Below are 21,517 nucleotides of genomic sequence, written 5' to 3'. Positions count from 1 at the left end.
GCAAATAGGAGTTAAATGAATATGAGACTCAACCACCACTTTTAGTTGTGTTTAAATGTACAGTTACAAACTTTTTAAGTCAATGTAAAGATAAGCTTAATGATCTTTTATTACTATGGGAAGTCTTTTGAAGGTACTTGCAATATTAATTAGTTGAAAAATAATAGGAGAATTTCTAAGTAAAAGACTAGGAGGACTTCTTTTTTATTAAAGAGTCAAATGTTAAGTAGGAGTTAAACTATAAGCTGTCTCTTAAACATATAAGAACTCTGGCACTTTTGTTTATGAAATGTAGTTATTTTATGTTATGGAAGCTATTTTTCTTTAACAAAACTAAATCAAACCAGATATTTTAGTGATTCACTGAATTATTGTTATGAGGCATGGGCAAGATATTTTTATTTCTCAGGTGTTTTTATTCAGTTTTGAGGTTAATAAATGTTTCCTCTATAAGGTGCTTAACTAGGATGGGTCCATTGTACGCTCACTTTCACACTATTTATAAACTTCATGGTAGATGCATTATAGTGTATCTGAACTAAAAATAACTATTTTAGTAATCATGATCATCACTTAAAAATAATCCTAGAGTATTCCTTCACTTATCATTAAACAGACATTAACTATGTCATGATCTCTTCAGTTTCAAGAGAAAACTGGACTCTGGTCTTATAAAAGATCCTTTAATAGCATATGGATAAAGGTATAAAGCATATTTTAAAAATTCAATTTCAAAGATAAACAGAGACAGTATTATGTGAATGTGGGTACCATGTTTTGATGTCAATTGACACTGACGTGTAATGGTCCTACACTTTCTACACTTACACTAACTTAGGTAAATAAGACTGTTTTTATTCCTAAGTGTGAATTTTCACAGGAGGAGAAATCTGGCAGATAGAGATCCTCACCATCATCTGAACACTCGAACTGGACTTCCTTTTCTGAATTGACCAGTCAAAGAGAAAGGAAAAGAAAAAAATATGACCGGTTGAATTTTTAAAGCATCAAAGCATGGAGCACAGAATAAATTTCTCTTTAAAGAGAAGCTATAAGTCGTCTAGAAGATAAAAAGTTCTGGAAATGTTTCTTTCTATATAAGGATAGTAGTAAAAATAAATATCTCTATAGGAATTGTGACCTCTGCATCACTGAAAGGTACAGAAATACACAGAATGAAACATTTGGAAAATTTAAAATATCACATTTCCACCAATGTAATATTGGGAAAAAGGCAACATCAACTGTCATTAATGAAACTGAAACTGAATGAACTAAGCAGAAGGAAGAGAACATTACAGGTTGAGGAAGGAATTTGTAAAAGGCAAATGCCATTCTAATGGGAATCACAAGTGCATGGTAACTACAGCTCTGGAAATTCCCAAATCACACATAAATCGGAGGTGAAGAAATGATTGGGCATGAGCATAAGTGATATATGATTTTCTATGTTATATTTTCAAAATGAACTGACCACCTGACTTTGGCTCAAGTTCAAATGTTAGAATATTAACTAATTCCCAAGAATGTTGAAGTGTTCATGAGGAATGTATGCATCTGCCATTGGAAGAGAAAGAAAAGGATTAAAGAAACAAAATACTTAGGTAATACTCCGGAAAGATAACAAACATAATACAAATATAAGGTTACATTCAAACAAAGATAAATTCCCATGAAACAAAATAAAATCAATAGAAAATAAGTTGTATTACTTTGTTTAGAAATCCAAGAAAGCCAAAATATCCTGTTGTTATCTTTTTTGGAAAATTTTTCTATAATTTTTCAGAATATTCACCTTGAGTATGTCTTAATACCTTATAAGAAAAGCACAGGAACAATTAAGACCTTTATAAAAACTGCCCAAGCAGAGAAATTTAATCATTTGACATTTAATTTCCCAGACCCTATGATTTTATTTTATTTTTTTTTCCAGGTTATACATTTCAGCAGACTTCAAGAACCTAGCATAACTAGTTGCAAAGCATTTGGTTTTCATTGATTTTCAGGTCACTATGATAGTTTGGGACTGTAGTAAAGCAGAGAGGATTTAGACATTCATTTTCTACAACAACTTCATATAAAAGCATTATTTTGTCAGATTATTTAGTATATAATAAAACAGAAAAATACACTTTTTCTTGACATACATATCAGTCATCTTTACATATTAATTATTTTATACTTCAACCTGTCTCCTTTAGAGGAACTATAAAAAATACAAGCTGTGAAAACTCACAATTTATATTTAACATTTGAAATGATCCAGCATCTGAAAGTCAGAAGTGATTTTAGGAGCACCTGTTTAACTTACCTTTACTCCATCTGGTTTCTTCAACAAACTCTTGGCTGCTGCAAAATGAGAGTAAAATCATTTCAGTGAGTTATCCACAGAAACCGATGCCAGGCAACAAATCAGGTTATTGTTTCCTTCTATCACCTTTACTGAGTTATGGCCAACATATGCCAAATTATCAAGGTCACACTAATGAGCGCGAGCTTACGGGACATAGAAATACAGTATCGCTTTTCTTGGTTTTGCCACATCAAATTTAGCACTAAATTCTTATTCAGTTCATTGCATAAATTGAACACTTTGCCTGTTATGTTATTGGACTTTATTTCACTGTTGGTTGCGAAAAGGATACTGGAACTTTAACTGGACTATGCTTTTGTAATCCAGAAAGTTGCTTTCAGTCTTCAGACAGATTGTATTACATGTTCATTCATACCACAAGTATGGTGACCATGTCAGTTCTGCCACTTAAGCCCCTCTTTCTGAAGGTTTGAAATTTATTTGTGAAAATTTGCTCTGGCTAAGTAACATCCTTTTAAAATAAATAAATATATATAAAATATATATATATTTGAAATCAAGAGCTTTCATCTTTACAAAAAATAGTATTAACTGTATTTAAAATGAAAGGGCATATTATTGGCCAAGAGCAAATTTTTTAAACAATTAGCATAGGACCTTTAAAAAAAGGCACGATGTATTCTTTTATACTTCAAAATCAGAATACAAAGCTTTCATAAACAAAAGCCTTTTACATCAAAAAATTAAAAATCATAAAATTTGAGGTGAGACATAAAACAAAACAAAATCTTCAACTAATCAAAGAACCGTTGAATTATATGGTCTCATGTGAAACTTCAATTTCTCCAAGGACAGCTTTTAGCATTCTTTTTGTTACTGAGCTTCTTGAGTATATTAGAAGGTGAAGTCATCCTTTCAAAAAATATACTTAGTGAATGGGTACATTCATACACACTTAACAGATTATATAACTGCTAATGACAATAAGTACACCAAGTGTAGAACATATATGAATATGCAGGACAAAGTATATACCTATGTTTCCATTTAATGTTTTATATATATATAATATATATAAGTCATATATATATATATAATTACTTAAGTATATCAGAGTAGACTTTGGCATATGAAATGGAAATACCTAGCTATAATAGAACTGCATGAACATGTAATTTCCTGACATCCATTTGATTTGGGACATTATTTTGATATCACTTTGGTATAATTTTAAATTTATTTAAGATACAAAAATGTTAATTTTATTTAGTCCTTAGCAACAAAGCTATTAATTTATTATTAATTGACAATTGTAAGAATAGCTGCCTTAGCTATAGTATTTGCCTAGAGTTAAAAAGCAATATTAAGTAAATCCTGTGGCAGTTAATAGGTTAGAAAGCAAACTCAGAATAGTTGAAATTGCAATAGCAAGCAAAGAGAAGACAATGATTCAGGGTAAGCAGGGATTTGGCCTGGGAGATGCAGAAATGTCCCTTTTGGTTACTATTCACCTTACCTCACAAGAAATACATTCCACATAAAGGGAGAAAAGAAAAAAAAAACAACTTTATAACCATATACTTATGGACAAATTACCTTAAAGAGCATGTTTGCTAATGAAACAGAATGAATAAAATACTCAAAACTAAAATGCAATATCAAGTACAAGATGTTGTAACTGGGTCCAATGTTATTCAGTTGGTTTTGAAATGATGGATTAAAAAAAAAAGTTTGCCTTTCATGTTAGACATCAGAAACAATATAAAATTCACACATTAGTCATGAGTTTTTAGTTTACACAGTGATGAAAAGGAAAAGGTGATGTACACAAAAAGCTTCTATACATGAGTGTTATAAATTTAAAAAGGCCCAATTTATGCCCAAGAGTGTATTTAAGACTAACAAAATAACCCAGTCTTAATATTGGAGATTTTTTCAAGTTAGTTGATCTTTAACAATATATATTGATCATCCTATCTTTTATTGATTCACTAATTTTTGGGCCACAGTGAAATATTTATTTGAATATAGTATATATTAGCTAATATTTAATGAGATGATATTGAACTCACCCATATCAATGTCAACTATATTAATCAACTGTTCATAAAACAGGTAACTTGACAAAGGCAGTAATGACGATTTATTACACCAAACAAATTGGACAAAATACATACATTTGACTAACACAGTCCCTCAATTTGCAGCATTACTCATTGTATTCTTTGTTGCTGTTTAACAGGTCAGTGGAAGCCTTTGGAAAGCCTCCTATGGTTTCACATTATGTATAACTAAATATAATGGGGGGTAAAAGCTGACCATTTAACATAGTCATAAAAAGTAACTAAAAATTAGTTGAGAAGGTTGAAGAACATTTGATAAGGTTATGGATCATCACCTGATAGCACTATAATACCCAGGAGTTAAGTATGTACAGGGAGAAATAACTGAAGAATAGCTGGAAAATTTGATGTCTCAGATCTCTCTTATATAAATAGTAAGCTAAGTAAAGTGGTAGTATTTTTGGTAAATCATTTGATAATCCTTCCAAGTCTCAACAGCCACTTTACTAAATGCAGCTTTCTTGCTGCTTCAGTCCCTCCCCATACATAAGACTAATTAGAATTTACCAAAATTTGATTTTTGGAAACCTGGTCCTTTGTGATAATCTATTAAAGAAGGGGGTTCCAAAATTCAAGTAATTTCCGGACACAATATATATTAATTCCATTTTAGAAAGTCATCCTATAATAAAGAAATGGTTTAGCTTCTTTTATTTAAAAAATTATTTTTATCATGGAATCATTTTGAGGAACATTTACTATCCTGTGTTATTACTGTGAGGTAGGGTTCTCTGTAAATTCTTGAGTTTAGATACCTTTGAAATATGCAACCATTCCTATAGTGTGCCAAGATACAACTGTACTTTTGAAAGAACTTGGGCCTAAGAGAACTGGGTTCCTCAATAATGGTCTTCTTTTAAAAATCTTGCTTATTTGGATTCCCTATGAGAATGAGACAAACAAAAAAATCTTATTTATAGTTATTAGTTGATGAAATATCAATGAACTAATTCTAAGTTCAACATGCTGAGCTTCAAGAGGAGGGAGTACATATTTCCACAACTTGTGTGTACCCCCAGCAAGGATGACAGGTGGGTTTCAAAGGCTGCACGGCACTGACCAGGGGAGGGGCTGCTGGAGTGCTCCCGTGAAGAGTGCAGTCACGTGCCTAATGTCTCTGTGGAGACAGTACCCAGGCGGATTCCTAATGACAGGCCCTCCATGCCATATATTTGCTATCCCTAAACAACAGTGTTTTTCTAGATTTTTCTTTAATTCCAAGATGACTACCTAAAGAGGAAAGCAGTGAATAAGGAACAGAATTCTTAACACATGTACCTGAAAAGTTCCTTGTAGCCAGCATAGTTGTCAAGATGGCACCCTGTCAGAAAAATAAGAATATGAAATTAATGTTGCTTATGCAAATCTTTGACCTGACAAATAAACAGTCTTTGATAACAAATCTTCTCCTAGCCTTACTTTCAGTCAGGAGATTTTTATTTGTCTGCTTTTGTTTTTTGTTTTTTTTTTTGTTTCCTGAGAGCAGCAGGCTTATGTCTCACGTAATGCTGGGGCTGCCCTCATGTGTGTGGCCAGATTCCACTCGTCAAATTGCAGGGTTGTTTTCCTCTGAAGGGAGGAACCACAGCACACACTGCCACAGAGATCCTAGCTCTTCACTGTAGACTTAATTCCAGTGCACTATTCCATTTTCTGAAGACCCAGAAGGAGAGTAATAAGACTACTGAGGTCTGCACATTTAAAGGCTTTTGCTGAAAAGTTATTTTCTCATATAGAATCTCATTTCTCACTCTGCCAAGTCTACCTCCCCACAAAAATGTAAAATTTCTTACCTTTAGTTTTCTTCTAGCATTAAATTTCTTTAAGCAGTCTACAGTCTCCTGTCTGTGCATCATGGAAGCAACAGTAGAACGTTGCTGGAAGAGGAAGAAAAGAAACTTAGGATATTTAAAACATACTAAGCATTACAGTATCTCAACTTCATCAAATCTGCATTAATGGTGCCTGAACCCATATGATGAACTTGTGAGTATTCACCTGCAAAAAAAGTTCCCTAATAATGGATGACTAGTTTTGCCAAGACTATTTGTAATGAAGGTGCAACATTTATCTATAGAAAGTAGAGAAATGAGTATCAATAATTCCCCAAATTATCTGTATTTCAATGTCTTTAATTATATTTCTATTGGACTGTCTTTCATTTACTTAGCACCATATTTACTGCCCTAACATTTGACACTTAATCCTAGAAATGTACTGAAATCTCTACATTCCCCCCAAATTTCAGTTTTTCTTAGCACATCTAAAATATATGCATGCTACTATGGCCATTCTTTCTTGCTAGTATAACTTCACTACAAGCTTCTAAACCTTATTTTTTTCCCTAAAGCTGCCTAATGATAAATAATTGAACTTTGTCTAATATTCTCTACTGGGATATAGTTAATCTTGGTGTCACTTTCTTGACCTCTGTTCATGAGTATTATCAATAACTGGTAGGGGAAATACTCATTCCTGGTATTATTGTAGGCAATATTTATCAATCTATGCAAATCAGATTGTTACCCCAATAGCAATTATCAGCATTACAAATTTATTTTCTTAAATACCTTGAGTTAAAAATGCATTCATTTTTAGTTTCATCTTTTTCTGCAAAAATTATTTTAAATCCATGAAAAATATTTTTAATTTTGCTCCTAAGGTCTTTAGAGAACTGTCACTTACACAGATCCATGGGTGTTTCAGTGCCTCTGAGGCTGTGATACGCTTGGCAGGGTTGATAGTAAGCATTTTATTGATTAGGTCTTTGGCTTCAGGAGTCACTGTGTCCCACTCTGGTGAAGGAAACTTCAAAAACACAAATTTATAAAGAGTTTAAAAAACAGATACACTCAGTCAAACAGGGAAGAGCCAAGTAAACTAATCATTTTCTTAAGTGGTGAATTTCTTCATAAATTTACTTTTTGTAGAAGTTAAATTGTAACTACAAATAGACAAATTGATAGATAAATCAATGTAGATGTATATATCTCCCTCTCTTTCTATATATTAAAGAAAAGTAACCAATAAGGGATAAACACATATTCTAAATTGCATATTATACCTAGTACATACATTTTAAAATTTAGAAAAATAAACTCAAGTTTATTAAGTTTTTAAAATAAACTTCTCGTCCTCTCAAAGCATCCTTATTTTGGTTTGAAAATAAAATTTTATGCAATATTTCTCATAATTATTTGCAAACATCAATAAAGCTGACAGTCTGTCACATGTGTTGATGTCATCATGCTATTACACCAAGATTCAAAAGGAGGTATTACAGAAAAACAATGAGGTATTACGTTTTTTCACAACTCATGAGAAGTAATAGTAGAGATCATAACACAGCTTCCATTACCTGAGCCAAAACTGACTTACTACTTGTGGCTATTTGTCATAGAATACTGAGAAGAAATCTCAGCCTACAAGAGCTGAGATTCATTTTAACATCTCAGAAAAGTTAATCTACTTAATTACATATTTCATCAAAGCAAAGTTCTTAAAAGGAACCAATATTCACAACTTCTCTTAATAAGCCATTTGTGCACTAATACCTATATAATAAAGCTATTTATTCTAAGTTTCTTTTGTTGATAAAAATGCAACCTCATTTCTATATAATTTAGTAGTAGAAATACTATCCTTGATAGGTTTGGAAAAATTTACATCCCATCAGTTTCTAAACAACAGACAGACTATCAGGTCCTTTTCTCAATTCATGAATTTTTAGAGACAATCTTGGAACAAATGCTACTGTCACTGTGTCCTGGACTTTAGTTCACTTTCAGTAGTTATAAAATGGCTACTTTGCAACCCAATGGCAAAATGAAATAGGAGAAAAATGATAGTGACTCTTTAATTTCAAATTCTGCCAGTTTAACAACTGTCATTTTAATTCCAAAAGTTATTTTGGGCAGCTGTAAAAACTTGCTAATGATTAGGAGATACTGAAGAAATATCCAAGGCTGTACAGATCTTCTGACAGCAAATTGGGAGCTGGTTCAGCCTGAATAAAGGTGGACCTTTTTCTCATTTTTTAAAATTTTAATGAAGTCACTCCTTCACATTCATCAAACAGTGCATCTGCTGAGCTATATCCCCCCAGAGGGGTGCCTCCTTGTAGTCTGTAAAGATGATGAATGTGCTAGCTGTGGCCATGTAAATCATAATTTGGTCCAATTATTAGTCTGACTAAAATGGAATGCTTCAAAATTAAAAGAATATACATTTTAAATTCTTGTGATACACACATCCATAGTAGAACTCAACAATGCCATGTTGAGTTCATGAGACCCGATAAAAAAATATAGACTTTTTAAATTCCTTTAACTTCCACATTGAGCTTTTAACTTGGGCACAGCAGGTGGGCCCAATATTGCCTATTTCTTAGTTACCCCACTGCATGGAGCACTGGGTGTTATATGAAAACAATGAATCGTGGAACACTATATCAAAAACTAATGATGTACTGTATGGAGACTAACATAACATAATAAAATAAAATAAAATAAAAGCAAAAAAAAAAAACCCCAAAAATGGAAAGCATCATCAGACCTTGAACTCTAATTTCCAGAGGGCTGGTTATGTGAGATGTACCCAGACGTGGTGGTAAATCATATTTACAGACATATTTGTCAAAGGAGAGAAAATTATATCAATGAACAAAGTTAAGCCATAAAGAGAAAATAGATAAGGCCTTACTTTTTAGATTTAGGACTTAATTCATACTCATACTTTCAAATATTCTAATTGTAAATTAAATGTATTGGAATTGTGATTTTCAAAAATTTTTAAATCGTGAAACCCATTCTTCAAACGAAAGCTTGCACAGAAGCCCATTATGTAAACAGGACAAAAAAAGTCAAGCTAACATAATGGAACAATGTTCTATTTGATACATGGATCACTGCAAAGTATTATTGACATATTACTTAAAATTATGTGATGAACATTTGGGAATATTATTCAACTGAACAAGCAGTAATCATTTCTAAAGCAAAAATCTTTTCTTTTTTTATGTTTTAAAATGCACTAAGACCCCCAAATTTTTACAAGCAAGGTCCTTCCTTAGAGGCTTCCAACTGTATTTCTTTCAATCCTAGGAGATAGTGAACTAAAAGGAAATATAAATGGAATACATAGGCTGCATTCCTTACTCTTTATCTCCCTTTCCCTAGGAGAGAGAAAAATAGTAAGAGAAATTGTTGAAAATTATAGTTAAAATTGTAATGAAAAAATTTGGTTCTTGGTCAAAAAACAAAAAACACTCATCTACAGTTATATGAACATTTATTACATACATCATAAGCTCCAGCCTTGATCTGCTGATAGAGTCTGTGTTGATCTTCATCCCAGAAGGGTGGATATCCCACCAGAAGGATATAGAGAATGACACCTGGACAGAATGAACATATTAACATAATGTTTAATCATTCAGGCAACAGTAAGTTAAATGTGGCAGATCCACAATGACACTAAGCCACACCCATTCAAAGAGGAAACTGGGTATTTGGAAAACTTCAGAAAGACATTCTCTGATCTACTCTGAAGCATTCGGTGGAGGGTGAATTCTCCTGTTCTTATGCTCAAGAACTCTGATAATATGTGGCAGTTTGAAACATAAACCAAAGAATTCTATGTGCACTTGAAAAGAATGTGTATTCAGTTGCTTTTGGATGGGATATTACATATATATGTTATGTTAATGGGTCGTTCAAGGACAGTATTTTCTTGTTAACTTTAGGACCAAAGAATTCTAAAGAGGTACAGCAGGTCAATACCTAAAGATGAAACTCATCTGTCATTGGGATGGCATATTCTTTGGTGTCCCTGATTAAGACTTGTTTTGTGGTCTATGTGCACTCAAGAAGAATGTGTATTCTGTTGCCTGTGGATGGAATATTCTGTATACATCTGTTAAGTTCATCTGGTCTAACATGTTTAAGGTCAATATTTCCTTATTGATTTTCTGTCTGGATGATCTATCCACTGATGTAAATAGGGTATTAAAATCCCCTACTATTATTGTATTGCTATCTATTTCTCCTTTTAAGTCTGTTAATATTTGTTTTATATATTTAGATGCTCCTATATCGAGTGCATAAATATTTACAAATGTTATATCCTCTTGTTGGATTGACCTCTTTATCATTATGTAATGCTCATTTTTGTCTCTTATTTCAGCCTTCATTTTAAAGCCTGTTTTGTCTGATATAAGTATAGTTACTCCTGCTTTCTTTAGGTTTCCATTTGCATGAAAGATCTTTTCCCATCCCTTCACTTTAAGTCTATGTGTCCTTACATCTGAAGTGAGTCTCTTATAGGCAGTGTAAATTTAGTTTTTTTTTTTTAAATCCATATAGCCACTCTATGTCTTTTGATTGGAGAATTTAGTCCATGTACATTTAAAGTAATTATTGATAGATACGTACTTTTGTCATTTTTGTTAACTGTTTTCTGTTTTTGTAGTTCTCTTTGTTCCTTTCTTCTTCTCTTGCTCTCTTCTTTTGTGGTTTGATGACTTTCTTTAGTGGTATACTTCTATTACTTTCTCTTTCTCTCTTCTGTATTTACTGTAAGTTTTCACTTTGTGGTTACCATGAGGCTTACATATAACAAGTTCTAATTATAACAGTCTACTTTAAGTTGATAACTTAAGTTTAATCCTATTCTAAAGCTTACATTTTTACTCTTCCCCATCCCATGCTTTGTTTTTGATGTCACATTTTACTTCTGTATCCTGTAGCTAATTATCACAATCATAGAATTTTTACTACCTTGTCTTTTAACCTGTATACCAGCTTTATAATTGATTAATCCACTACTTCTGCTATGTATTTACCTTTCCAGTGAGATTTATTCTTCCATATGTTTTCTTGTTACCAATTAGCAAAGTTTCTTTTCAGTTTAAAGAAATTCCTTTAACATTTCTTATAAAGCTGGTTTAGTTTGATGAACACCTTTAGTTTTTGTTGTATGAAAAACTCATGATCTCTCCTTCAATTTTGAATGACTATGCTGGGTAGAATATTTGTAGTTGGAAGTTTTTTTTCCTTTCAGCATCTTGAATGTATTATGCCACTCCCTCTGGCCTACAAAGTTTCTGCTGAAACACTTATTATGGGGGTTCCTTGGTATACAACTAATTGTTTTCTCCTTATTGCTTTTAATATTTTCTCATCTTTAACTTTTGACATTTTAATTATAATGTGTCTTGATGTGGGTCTCTTTGATTTCATCTTATTTGGAAATCTCTGGGCTTTCTGGATCTGGATGTCTGTTTCCTTCCCCACTTCCTTCCTTAACTTCCTTAAGTAAGTTTCTAGCCATTATTTCTTCAAACAAGTTTTCTGCCTCTTTCTCTCCCCCTTGTGGGACCCTTATAATGTAAATGTTGGTCTGCTTGATGTTGTTGCATAAGCCCCTTAAGTTATCTTCATTTTTTTTTCTTTTTCTTTCTTTTTTTTTGTTGCTGTGATTGGGTGAGTTCCACCAGCAGCTTGGATTCATGTTAACTGATCCTTCCTTCTACTTCATGTAATCTGTTGTTGAACCTCTCTAGTATGTTTTTCAGTTATTGTATTCTTTAGCTCTGTGACTTCTATTTTGTACTTTCTTTTATTTTCCATCTCTTTATTGAAGCTCTCACTGTGTTCATCCATTCTTTTCCCATATTCGATGAACATCTTTATTAGCATTACTTTTAGCTCTTTATTAGGTAAATTATTTATCTGCATTTTATTAAAGATTTTTTTGTAAGGTTTTATCTTATTCTTCCATTTGGAACATATTCTTTTTTTTTTCTTCATTTTACTTGACTCTGTTGATCTATAGAGTAGATAAAACAACCCCCTCTCCTTGTGTAGAAGATGAACCTTGTCTTTCAACTCTGCTCCAACTCTGTCATTTCTCAAACTTTTGTTCTTATCCAAAAAGCCTACTATATTTTTATTAGCTCTCAGTAGGTAAGGATGTGCCAAGACCTGTCAGTGACTGAAAGGGGAGGAGCTCAGTACCTAGATTCACACTGTTTGGAAGCCAGACTCTCAGGTAGCAGCTTTTAAAATTATGCAAATATGTACAGTCCTGTGGGACCACAACCATAAGCCCCACCAACCAAGCAATTTGGTGGCCCCCTGCGTGACAGTCACAAAAACTGGGGCTGCAGATGAATGTATAGTTTCTTTTCTGAGAGATACTAGCAAAGCTGGAACAAGGCAGAAGGAGAGTGCCAAGATGGTGCCTACAACCTACATTCCTTGAGAGTAGCTCTTAATATACTAGATATGTACCAACCCTGAAGCCTGCTCCTCAGGGCAAAGTTCTAGGACAAGCCAAGAGGCCCCCTTCACAGAAAGACTAGAAGGAGGTATGCCTCAATCTGCTAACTGTGCAGTGTCCTGGGGTGGCAGCCTGCCAAGATTTTTTTCTTCAATTACCAGTCCTGTGGGACCCAGGAATGCAAGTCCCCCTGACCAGCCAGGCAATCAAGGGGCATACCCTGGGGGGAAGATGGAAAAACAGGGCAGCAGATGTAAAAACCAGGACATCGGCTTCGTGCAAAGCTTCCCTCCAGGAGACATTAGCGCTCTGGAGTGTGGCAGAGAGAGAGCATGAAGTGAGCAGTGCTCTTTGAGGTCTCTTGAAAGATTATAGTCATTCCTTAGATGTGTGTTTAATTGGAAACCTGCCCCTCAGGCTGCAGCCATAGTTTTTAGTTAATAGGCCCCCTTCACAGAAAGACCAAGCTCCTAGGTCTGTTGCCTCTCACTGTGCAGTGGAGGTGGTGGCTACTTAAGAACTATCTCTCCATCAGTTACAGTCCTATGGGACCCACAAGCAGAAGCCCCACTGACCAACAGAGCTGGCAATGTGGAGGTGTCGCCTGGCAGCAGGTGCAAAAATCAAGGAGCCAGACACGGGTATGAGCTCCTTTCTGGGTGATGCTGATTATTACAGGCTCATGAGATGAGGAACACAAGCCCCCCTGGCCTCCAGAGCCAGCCAGTCAGGAGGCATTCCCTGAGCAGCAGCCACATGTAAAATCTTCCTTCCTGGTGCTCTGGAGCACTCTGAAGGGAGAGCATGGACACAGCACTTGCCAGTCTCTGCCCCAGAGGATACTCCAGTAGGCTCCCAGATATGTGTGTTAAATTAGATGCCTGCCCTACAGGCTGACACTGTAACATAAGCAGGTCAACCTCCTTCACTTTATGTCTGGATGCAATCAAGCTGCCTCTGAGCTAGGCCCTCTGGCAGGTATGTCCAAGCATCTAGGCCTGTTAAGAGCTGTCTTTTAGATCATGATAGTTTTGTGCCTCTGGGACATGAGTCCTACTGGTTTTCAAAATTAGATGTTTTGGGTGCTCATCTCTCAGGTGCAGGTCCTAAAAGTTGACGTGCTGGATGTGGGACATGCTTCTCCTTTACTCAATAAGGAGAAGGCCTGGTTTTGAGTTATGGTCAGGGTTTATTGTGAGATTGTGTCCCAGCCTCTCCTACCCACTTCAGTGTGGTTTTCTTTTGCCTGATGTATAATCAACACTCAGCCAGGCTTTAGTTTTTTTTGTTTTTGTTTTGTTTTTTTTTTTAAGAGGAAACTGTTCCATGTGAAGCTGTAGAGTCAGTGTGTCCATGGGGGGAGGTGAGTTTGGGATCTTCTAACTTTGCCATCTTGAACTAATCCCCTTCTACTTTTGAAAAGTTTATTTGGCCTGCATGAGGTCTTTAGTTTCTGCCACTGCTCTGACTGCTACTGTTTTTTTTTGTTTTATTTTGCCTTTTTTTTTTTTTTCTGCTTTCCCTTAAACAATGGAAACGAAGGACAGATGGGTAAGACAGGTAAAACTGCCTGGCATGGCCTAAGATTCCTTTTTTCTCTTACCAGTGTTGATCTCTTGGGTTTCTTTAGCTTTTCTTTGTTAGGGAGATCTAGCCTTGCTCTTGTCCATCAGACTTGACATCTTTATGTAACGGACACTGTGGCAGTGAAAATGGCTTTTAAACAGTGGTTTAATCACTCTAGACTAGATAGCCTGCTTCAGGAAGTTCCAGTTCAAAAGCAAATTCTTAAATTCGTGTGAATCACAACCAATTTAAACAACAATGTATTTAAACATTCTTAAATAAAAACCTAACAAAGCTTTAAAATCAAAACTGAAAATTACTTTACTATAGTGGAGTTAAAAAGAAAAAAAAGACCATGAAAAAAAATTTCAATATATTGATACCTCATCTTCACAACATAAATATTTTTCCATCTTTCACTACATCATAAACTTAATGTACATTAATTATTTTTGTATCATTTTTACTATCTGATGTAACAGATGCATCTAATGATGATGATGATGAGTATCTGTGTTTGTGTTCCCAGGACACAGGTGGAAGAAAGGTGATACCTAAGTAGTTTTATCCCTCAGCTATGGTTTATGGGGTAAAGAAGAAAATTAGCTTTGTAATAGCAATAGTCTATATTAATTTTTAATTAGACATTTTTCTAATAAACATCTGAGGTAGGCTGTTATGAAATTATAAAAAAGACTTCCAATGGAGTCATTTAGCATTCTGGACCTAGGCTGGGCTGCAAGCGTAGCCTGCCTCTGAGGCTTGGTCCTTGTGTGTTACAACTACAGTTCTGCTGGCTGATACTTGATGTGGTATGTCTCTGCAAAGGGGAAGGCTCACTGATGGCTGGTTCCCCAAGAACTGTCAGGCACTACATAGACAAATGCTCATAATTTAATTGTTCAATTGAGGAGTTTCTACCAAAAAAATCTACTTTTACTAAAACAATTATACAAATATAGAAGATTTTAAAACACTCAGGCCAGAAGATTTAAGACAAAAACTACTATCAAGTAGACTGATCTTTAACTGTCAGTGCCTATTTAAATAAACACTGTTTTGTAAGCTTGCTTTGATTTATCATTAGATTGGAGTCTGAGGCCTTCCTGAATTATATGCTTTTGGAGTTCTATTTCCTGAAAGTATAGAATAACTATGAGAGTCATGATATAATAATAAGTTTTATTGTAGGTAACAGTTTTTTGAGCACCTACATGAGCTTTAGTGCATAACCTCATTTACTCTGTGTACAACTTTGTGTGGTAGATAATGTTATTGTCCCCATTTCACAGATGAGGAAATGGAGTTTGAGAGCTTATATAACTTAAATGTTTTACCCACAAGCAGGCTTGACAAAGTCATGTCTTAAAGGTTCTTTGCAGGTTCTGGATACAGATACATTTTCTTCATCCATGAAATTTAATAGGAATGGTCATTTTAAATTTTAAATTGTTTTGTTGTCTAATTGAGAGGCTTTGACTCTCACTGATAAGATTTCAGTTTGGTTTTGCCTTAAATGTACGCTGCAGCCATTTTTTCCTTTAGCTAGGTACTTTAACTGGATTATTTTAAAGTTTTTAGAGGTGGAAAAGATGGTGGAGGAGTAGGGGACCCTATTCCAACCAGTCCCAGAATTGAGCCGGATTATCTACCAGACCACTCTGAACACCTATGAAATTAGCCTGAGATGTAAGAAGATAGATCTGGATCTTTACAAAGAGAATATTGCAGGCAATGGGTTTTGATGTATAAAGTGGGGAACCGTGATTCCACAGGCAGATATCAGAAGATAAACGGCAGGGGGAGGGAGTCGTGGGGATCCTGCACTGCCAGTGAGCGGTAGCTTCCTGCGCTGGGGATGGGGCACAGACTCACAGACCGGTACTGGCGGGGAAAGGACTTTAGGGCAGCACCCTGGACTGAAACCTGGAGCCGCGGGGCTGCGCATGTGAACTGGGAGTGGCTGGCGGTTTTAGAAGCACAAAGGGCAGAGATGTGCCCCAACCTGGAGGTGAGGACTGGGAGTGCTGCTGAGGGGCACACAACCCAGGACGCTGCAGTTTATAGCAGCATAGACAGAAATGAAGATAGTGTGGCCTGGAGAGCTCACTAAAGAACATACTGTGATCTCTCTTCTCTGAGGCAGAGGGTTAGAAACGATCTCTTCTGCTCTGACTCTTGGAAAAGATGCAGAAAGCCTCCAGGGAAAGCCGCCAGAGAACAAAAGCCCCCCAAAAACGGTTTTCACTGAGCCCATCCCCTGCCACAGGGGGCAGGGCAACTCTGCCCAAACAGGGTTGCCTGAGTAACAGTGCGGCAGGCCCCTCCCCCAGAAGACAGGCTGGGAGAACAAGAGGACAGCAACCCTAAGGTCCCTATAAAACAGGTGCATCTTGCTTGGGTTTTGGTCAATTTGGACTCTGTACATTCCCTCAACCACCCCTCAACAGAATGACTAGGAGGAAGAACCCCCAAAATAGGAAAGACTCAGAGACTGTGACTTCTGCCACAGATTTACAAATGGATACAGATATAACCAAGATGTCGGAGATGGAGTTCAGGGTAACAATTGTGAAGACAATAGCTAGAATGGAGAAATCGATTAATGGCAACATAGTCTCTAAGAGCAGAAATGAAAGCTGAATTGGCAGAACTTAAAAATGCTATCAATGAGATCCAATCTAATCTAGATAATCTAACAGCTAGGGTAAATGAGGCAGAAGAACGAATTAGTGATCTAGAAGACCAATTAATAGACAAGAAGGAAAAAGAGGAGGCCAGGGAAAAACAACTCAAAATCCATGAAAACAGAATCAGAGAAATAAGTGACGACATGAAACGTACCAATGTCACAATTATTGGGATCCCTGAGGGGATGGAGAGAAAGAGAGAGAGAGAACTAGAAGATATATTTGAGCATATCATAGCTGAGAACTTCCCTAATCTGGGGAATGAAACAAACATTTGTGTCCTAGAGGCAGAGAGAACCCCTCCCAAGATCAAGGAAAAAAGACCAATGCCCTGGCATGTAATAGTAAAACTTGTAACAGTAAAACTCGCAAATTTTAGAACCAAGGAAACCATCTTAAGGGCAGTTAGGGGGGTGAGATTCCTTATGTACAGAGGGAGGAACATCAGAATAATGTCAGACCTATCCACAGAGACCTGGCAAGCCAGAAAGCCCTGGCAAGACATATTCAGGGTACTAAACGAGAAGAACATGCAGCCAAGAATACTTTATCCGGCAAGTCATTTAGAATGTCATTTAGAATGGATGGAGAAATGCAGAACTTCCAAGACTGGCAGAAACTGAAAGAATATGTGACCACTAAGCCAGCCCTGCAAGAAATATTAAGGGGGGGGGGTTCTATAAAAGGAAAAAGACCTCAAGAGTGATATAGAACAGAAATTTAAGAGACAATCTATAAAAACAAGGTCTTCACAGGCAACATGATGACAATAAATTCATATCTTTCAATAATCACTCTCAACGTGAATGGCCAAAATGCTCCCATAAAATGGCACAGGTTTGCAGATTGGATTAAAAAGACAGGACCCATCCAAATGCCGTCTACAAGAGACTCATTTTGAACCTAAAAATACGTCCAGACTGAAAGTGAAGGGATGGAGTTCCATCTTCCATGCCAATGGACCTCAAAAGAAAGCTGGGGTAGCAATTCTTATATCAGACACATTAGATTTTAAGCTAAAGACTGTAGTTAGAGACACAGAAGGACACTATATCATTCTTAAAGGCTATCCAACATGAAGATCTAACAATTGTAAATATCTACGCCCCCAACATGGGAGCAGCCGTCTATATAAGCCAACTGTTAACCAAAATAGTCATATTGATAACAATATGTTAATTGTAGGAGACCTCAATACTCCACTCTCAGCAATAGACAGATCATCTAAGCAGAAAATCAACAAAGAAACAAGAGCTTTGAATGACACACTTGACAGATGGACCTCATAGATATATACAGAACATTCCACCCTAAAGCAACAGAATACTCATTCTTCTCAAGCGTACATGGAACTTTCTCCAGAAAAGACCACATACTGGGTCACAAATCAGGTCTCAACTGATACCAAAAGATTGAGATTATTCCCTGCATATTCTCAGACCATAACGCTTTAAAACTGGAACTCAATCATAAGAAAAAATTTGGAAGAAATTCAAACACTTGGAAGCTAAAGACTACTCTGCTCAAGAATGTTTGGGTCAACCAGGAAATCAAAGAAGAACTTAAACAATTCATGGAAACCAATGAGAACGAAAACACATTAGTCCAAAACCTATACTGCAAAGGTGGGTCCTAAGGGGGAAATACATAGCCATCCAAGCCTCACTCAAAAAAATAGAAAAATTCGCCCAAATTCACCAACTAACTCTATACCTTAAAGAACTAGAGAAAAAGCAACAAATGATGCCTAAGCCACGCATTAGAAGAGAAATAATTAAGATTAGAGCAGAGATCAATGAATTAGGAACCAGAAACACAGCAGAGTAGATCAACAAAACTAGAAGCCAGTTCTTTGAAAGAATTAATAAGATCGATAAACCACTGGCCAGACTTATCCGAAAGAAAAGAGAAAGGACCCAAATTAATAAAATTATGAATGAAAGGGGAGAGATCACAGCTAACACCAAGGGAACAGAAACAATTATTAGAAATTATTATCATCAACTATATGCCAATAAGCTGAGCAACCTGGATGAAATGGATGCCTTCCTGGAAACCTATAAACTCTCAAGACTGAAACAGGAAGAAATTGACAACCTGAACAGGCCAGTAACGAGACTGAAGCAGTGGATCAGAAACCTCCCAAAAACACAAGAGTCCAGGGCCTGATGGATTCTCTGGGGAATTCTACCAAACATTCAAAGAAGAAATAATACCTACTCTACTGAAGCTGTTTCAAAAAACAGAAACAGAAGGAAAGCTTCCAGACTCATTCTATGAGGCCAGCATTACCTTAATCCCCAAACTAGGCAAAGACCCCATCAAAAAGGAGAATTTCAGACCGATATCCCTGAGGAATATAGATTCCAAAATTTTCAACAAAATCCTAGCTAATAGGATCCAACAATACATTAAAAGGATCATCCACCACGACCAAGTGGGATTTATCCCCGGGTTGCTAGGGTGGTTCAACATTTGCAAATAAATCAATGTGACAGAACACATTAATAAGAGGAGAGAGAAGAACCATATGGTCCTCTTAATTGATGCAGAAAAAGCGTTTGACAAAATGCAGCATCCTTTCCTGATTAAAACTCTTCAGAGTACAGGGATAGAGGAAACATTCCTCAAGTTCATAAAATCCATCTATGAAAAACCCACAGCAAATATCATCCTCAATGAGGAGAAGCCGAGAGCCTTTCCCTTAAGATCAGGAACATGTCGAGGATGCCCACTCTCGCCAATATCATTCAATACAGTACTAGAATTCCTAGCAAAACAGCAATCAGACAACAGAAAGTAATAAAAGGTATTCAAATTGGCAAAGAAGAAGTCAAACTCTCTCTATTCACAGATGCAATGATACTTTATGTGGAAAACCCAAAAGACTCCACCCCCAAATTACAAGAACTCATACAGCAATTCAGTAATGTGGCAGGATACAAAATCAATGCACAGAAATCAGATGTTTTCTAATACACTAACAATGCAACTATAGAAAGAGAAATTAGAGAAAGGATTCCATTTACAATAGCACCAAAAACCATAAGATACCTCGGAATAAAGCTAACCAAAGAGGTAAAGGATCTATATTCTAGGAACTACAGAACACCCATGAAAGAATTGAAGAAGACACAAAAAGATGGAAAAACATTCCATGCTCATGGATTAGAAGAATAAACATTGTTAAAATGTCTATGCTACCCAGAGCAATCTATACCTTCAATGCCATCCCAATCAAAATTCCAGTGACATTTTTCAAAGTGCTGGAACAAACAATCCTAAAATTTATATGGAATCAGAAAAGACCCCGAATTGCCAAGGAAATGTTGAAAAAGAAAAACAAAGCTGGGGGCATGATGTTTCCTGATTTCAAGCTATATTACAAAGCAGTGATCACCAAGACTGCATGGTCCTGGCATAAAAACAAACATATAGACCAATGGAACAGAAGAGAGAGCCCAGATATGAACCCTCAACTCTTTGGTCAAATAATCTTTGACAAAGCAGGAAAAAATACGCAATGGAAAAAAGACAGTCTCTTCAATAAATAGTGCCGGGAAATTGGACAGCTATATACAGAAGAATGAAACTCGACCATTCTCTAACACCATACAAAGATAAACTCAAAATGGATGGAAGACCTCAATGTGAGACAGGAATCCATCAAAATCCTAGAGGAGAACACAGGCAGTAACCTCTTTGATGTTGGCCACAGCAACTTCCTTCAAGATACATCTCCAAAGGCTAGTGAAACAAAAGCAAAAATGAACTTTTGGGACTTCATCAAGATAAAAAGCTTCTGCACAGCAAAGGAAACAGTCAACAAAACAAAGAGGCAACCCACACAATGGGAGAAGATATTTGCAAATGACACTACAGATAAAGGGCTGGTATCCAATATCTATAAAGAACTTCTCAAACTCAACACCCAAAAAACAAATAATCAAGTCAAAAAATGGGCAGAAGACACGAAAAGACACTTCTCCAAAGAAGACATACAAATGGCCAACAGACACATGAAAAAATATTCATCATCATTAGCCATCAGGGAAATCCAAATCAAAACCACACTGAGATACCACCTTACACCAGTTAGAATGGCAAAAATTGACAAGGCAAGAAACAACAAATGTTGGGGAGGTTGTGGAGAAAGCAGAACCCTTTTACACTGTTGGTGGGAATGCAAGTTGGTATAGCCACTTTGGAAAACGGTGTGGAGGTTCCTCAAAAAATTAAAAATAGAGCTACCCTATGACGCCGTAATTGCACTCCTGGGTATGTACCCCAAAGACACAGATGTAGTGAAAAGAAGAGCCATATGCACCCCAATGTTCATAGCAGCAATGTCCGCAATAGCCAAACTGTGGAAAAAGCGGAGATGCCATTCAACAGACGAATGGATAAAGGAGATATGGTCCATATATACAATGGAATAGAACTCAGCCATCAGAAAGGATGAATACCCAACTTTTACATCAACATGGATGGGACTGGAGGAGATTATGCTAAGTGAAATAAGTCAAGTAGAGAAAGTCAATTAT

At 36.0% G+C, this 21,517-nt stretch overlaps 1 protein-coding gene across 8 annotated transcripts in view; it reads right to left on the bottom strand.

Moving 5' to 3' along the window:
• Positions 1 to 21,517, bottom strand: part of CAMK2D (calcium/calmodulin dependent protein kinase II delta) — a 316,939-nt gene that overhangs the window by 49,168 nt on the left and 246,254 nt on the right. For 5 of the 8 annotated variants that reach the window (XM_028121257.2, XM_028121262.2, XM_028121258.2 and 2 more), the window contains 5 exons: positions 9,738 to 9,832; positions 7,123 to 7,245; positions 6,231 to 6,314; positions 5,716 to 5,758; positions 2,312 to 2,349 (listed from right to left, as the gene is read on the bottom strand). In XM_028121257.2, the coding sequence (XP_027977058.1) occupies positions 2,312 to 2,349; positions 5,716 to 5,758; positions 6,231 to 6,314; positions 7,123 to 7,245; positions 9,738 to 9,832 (383 nt within the window). The remainder of the gene's footprint in view (positions 1 to 2,311; positions 2,350 to 5,715; positions 5,759 to 6,230; positions 6,315 to 7,122; positions 7,246 to 9,737; positions 9,833 to 21,517) is intronic. The other 3 variants (XM_028121260.2, XM_028121261.2, XM_028121263.1) reach the window with 1 other exon arrangement.

Source organism: Eumetopias jubatus, unplaced genomic scaffold, assembly GCF_037043125.1.
Source record: "Eumetopias jubatus isolate StellerSeaLion01/CBP00866 unplaced genomic scaffold, mEumJub1_p1.0 scaffold_2, whole genome shotgun sequence".
In the NCBI taxonomy this organism is placed as follows: domain Eukaryota; kingdom Metazoa; phylum Chordata; class Mammalia; order Carnivora; family Otariidae; genus Eumetopias; species Eumetopias jubatus.
This window is presented reverse-complemented; position numbering and strand designations above follow the sequence as displayed.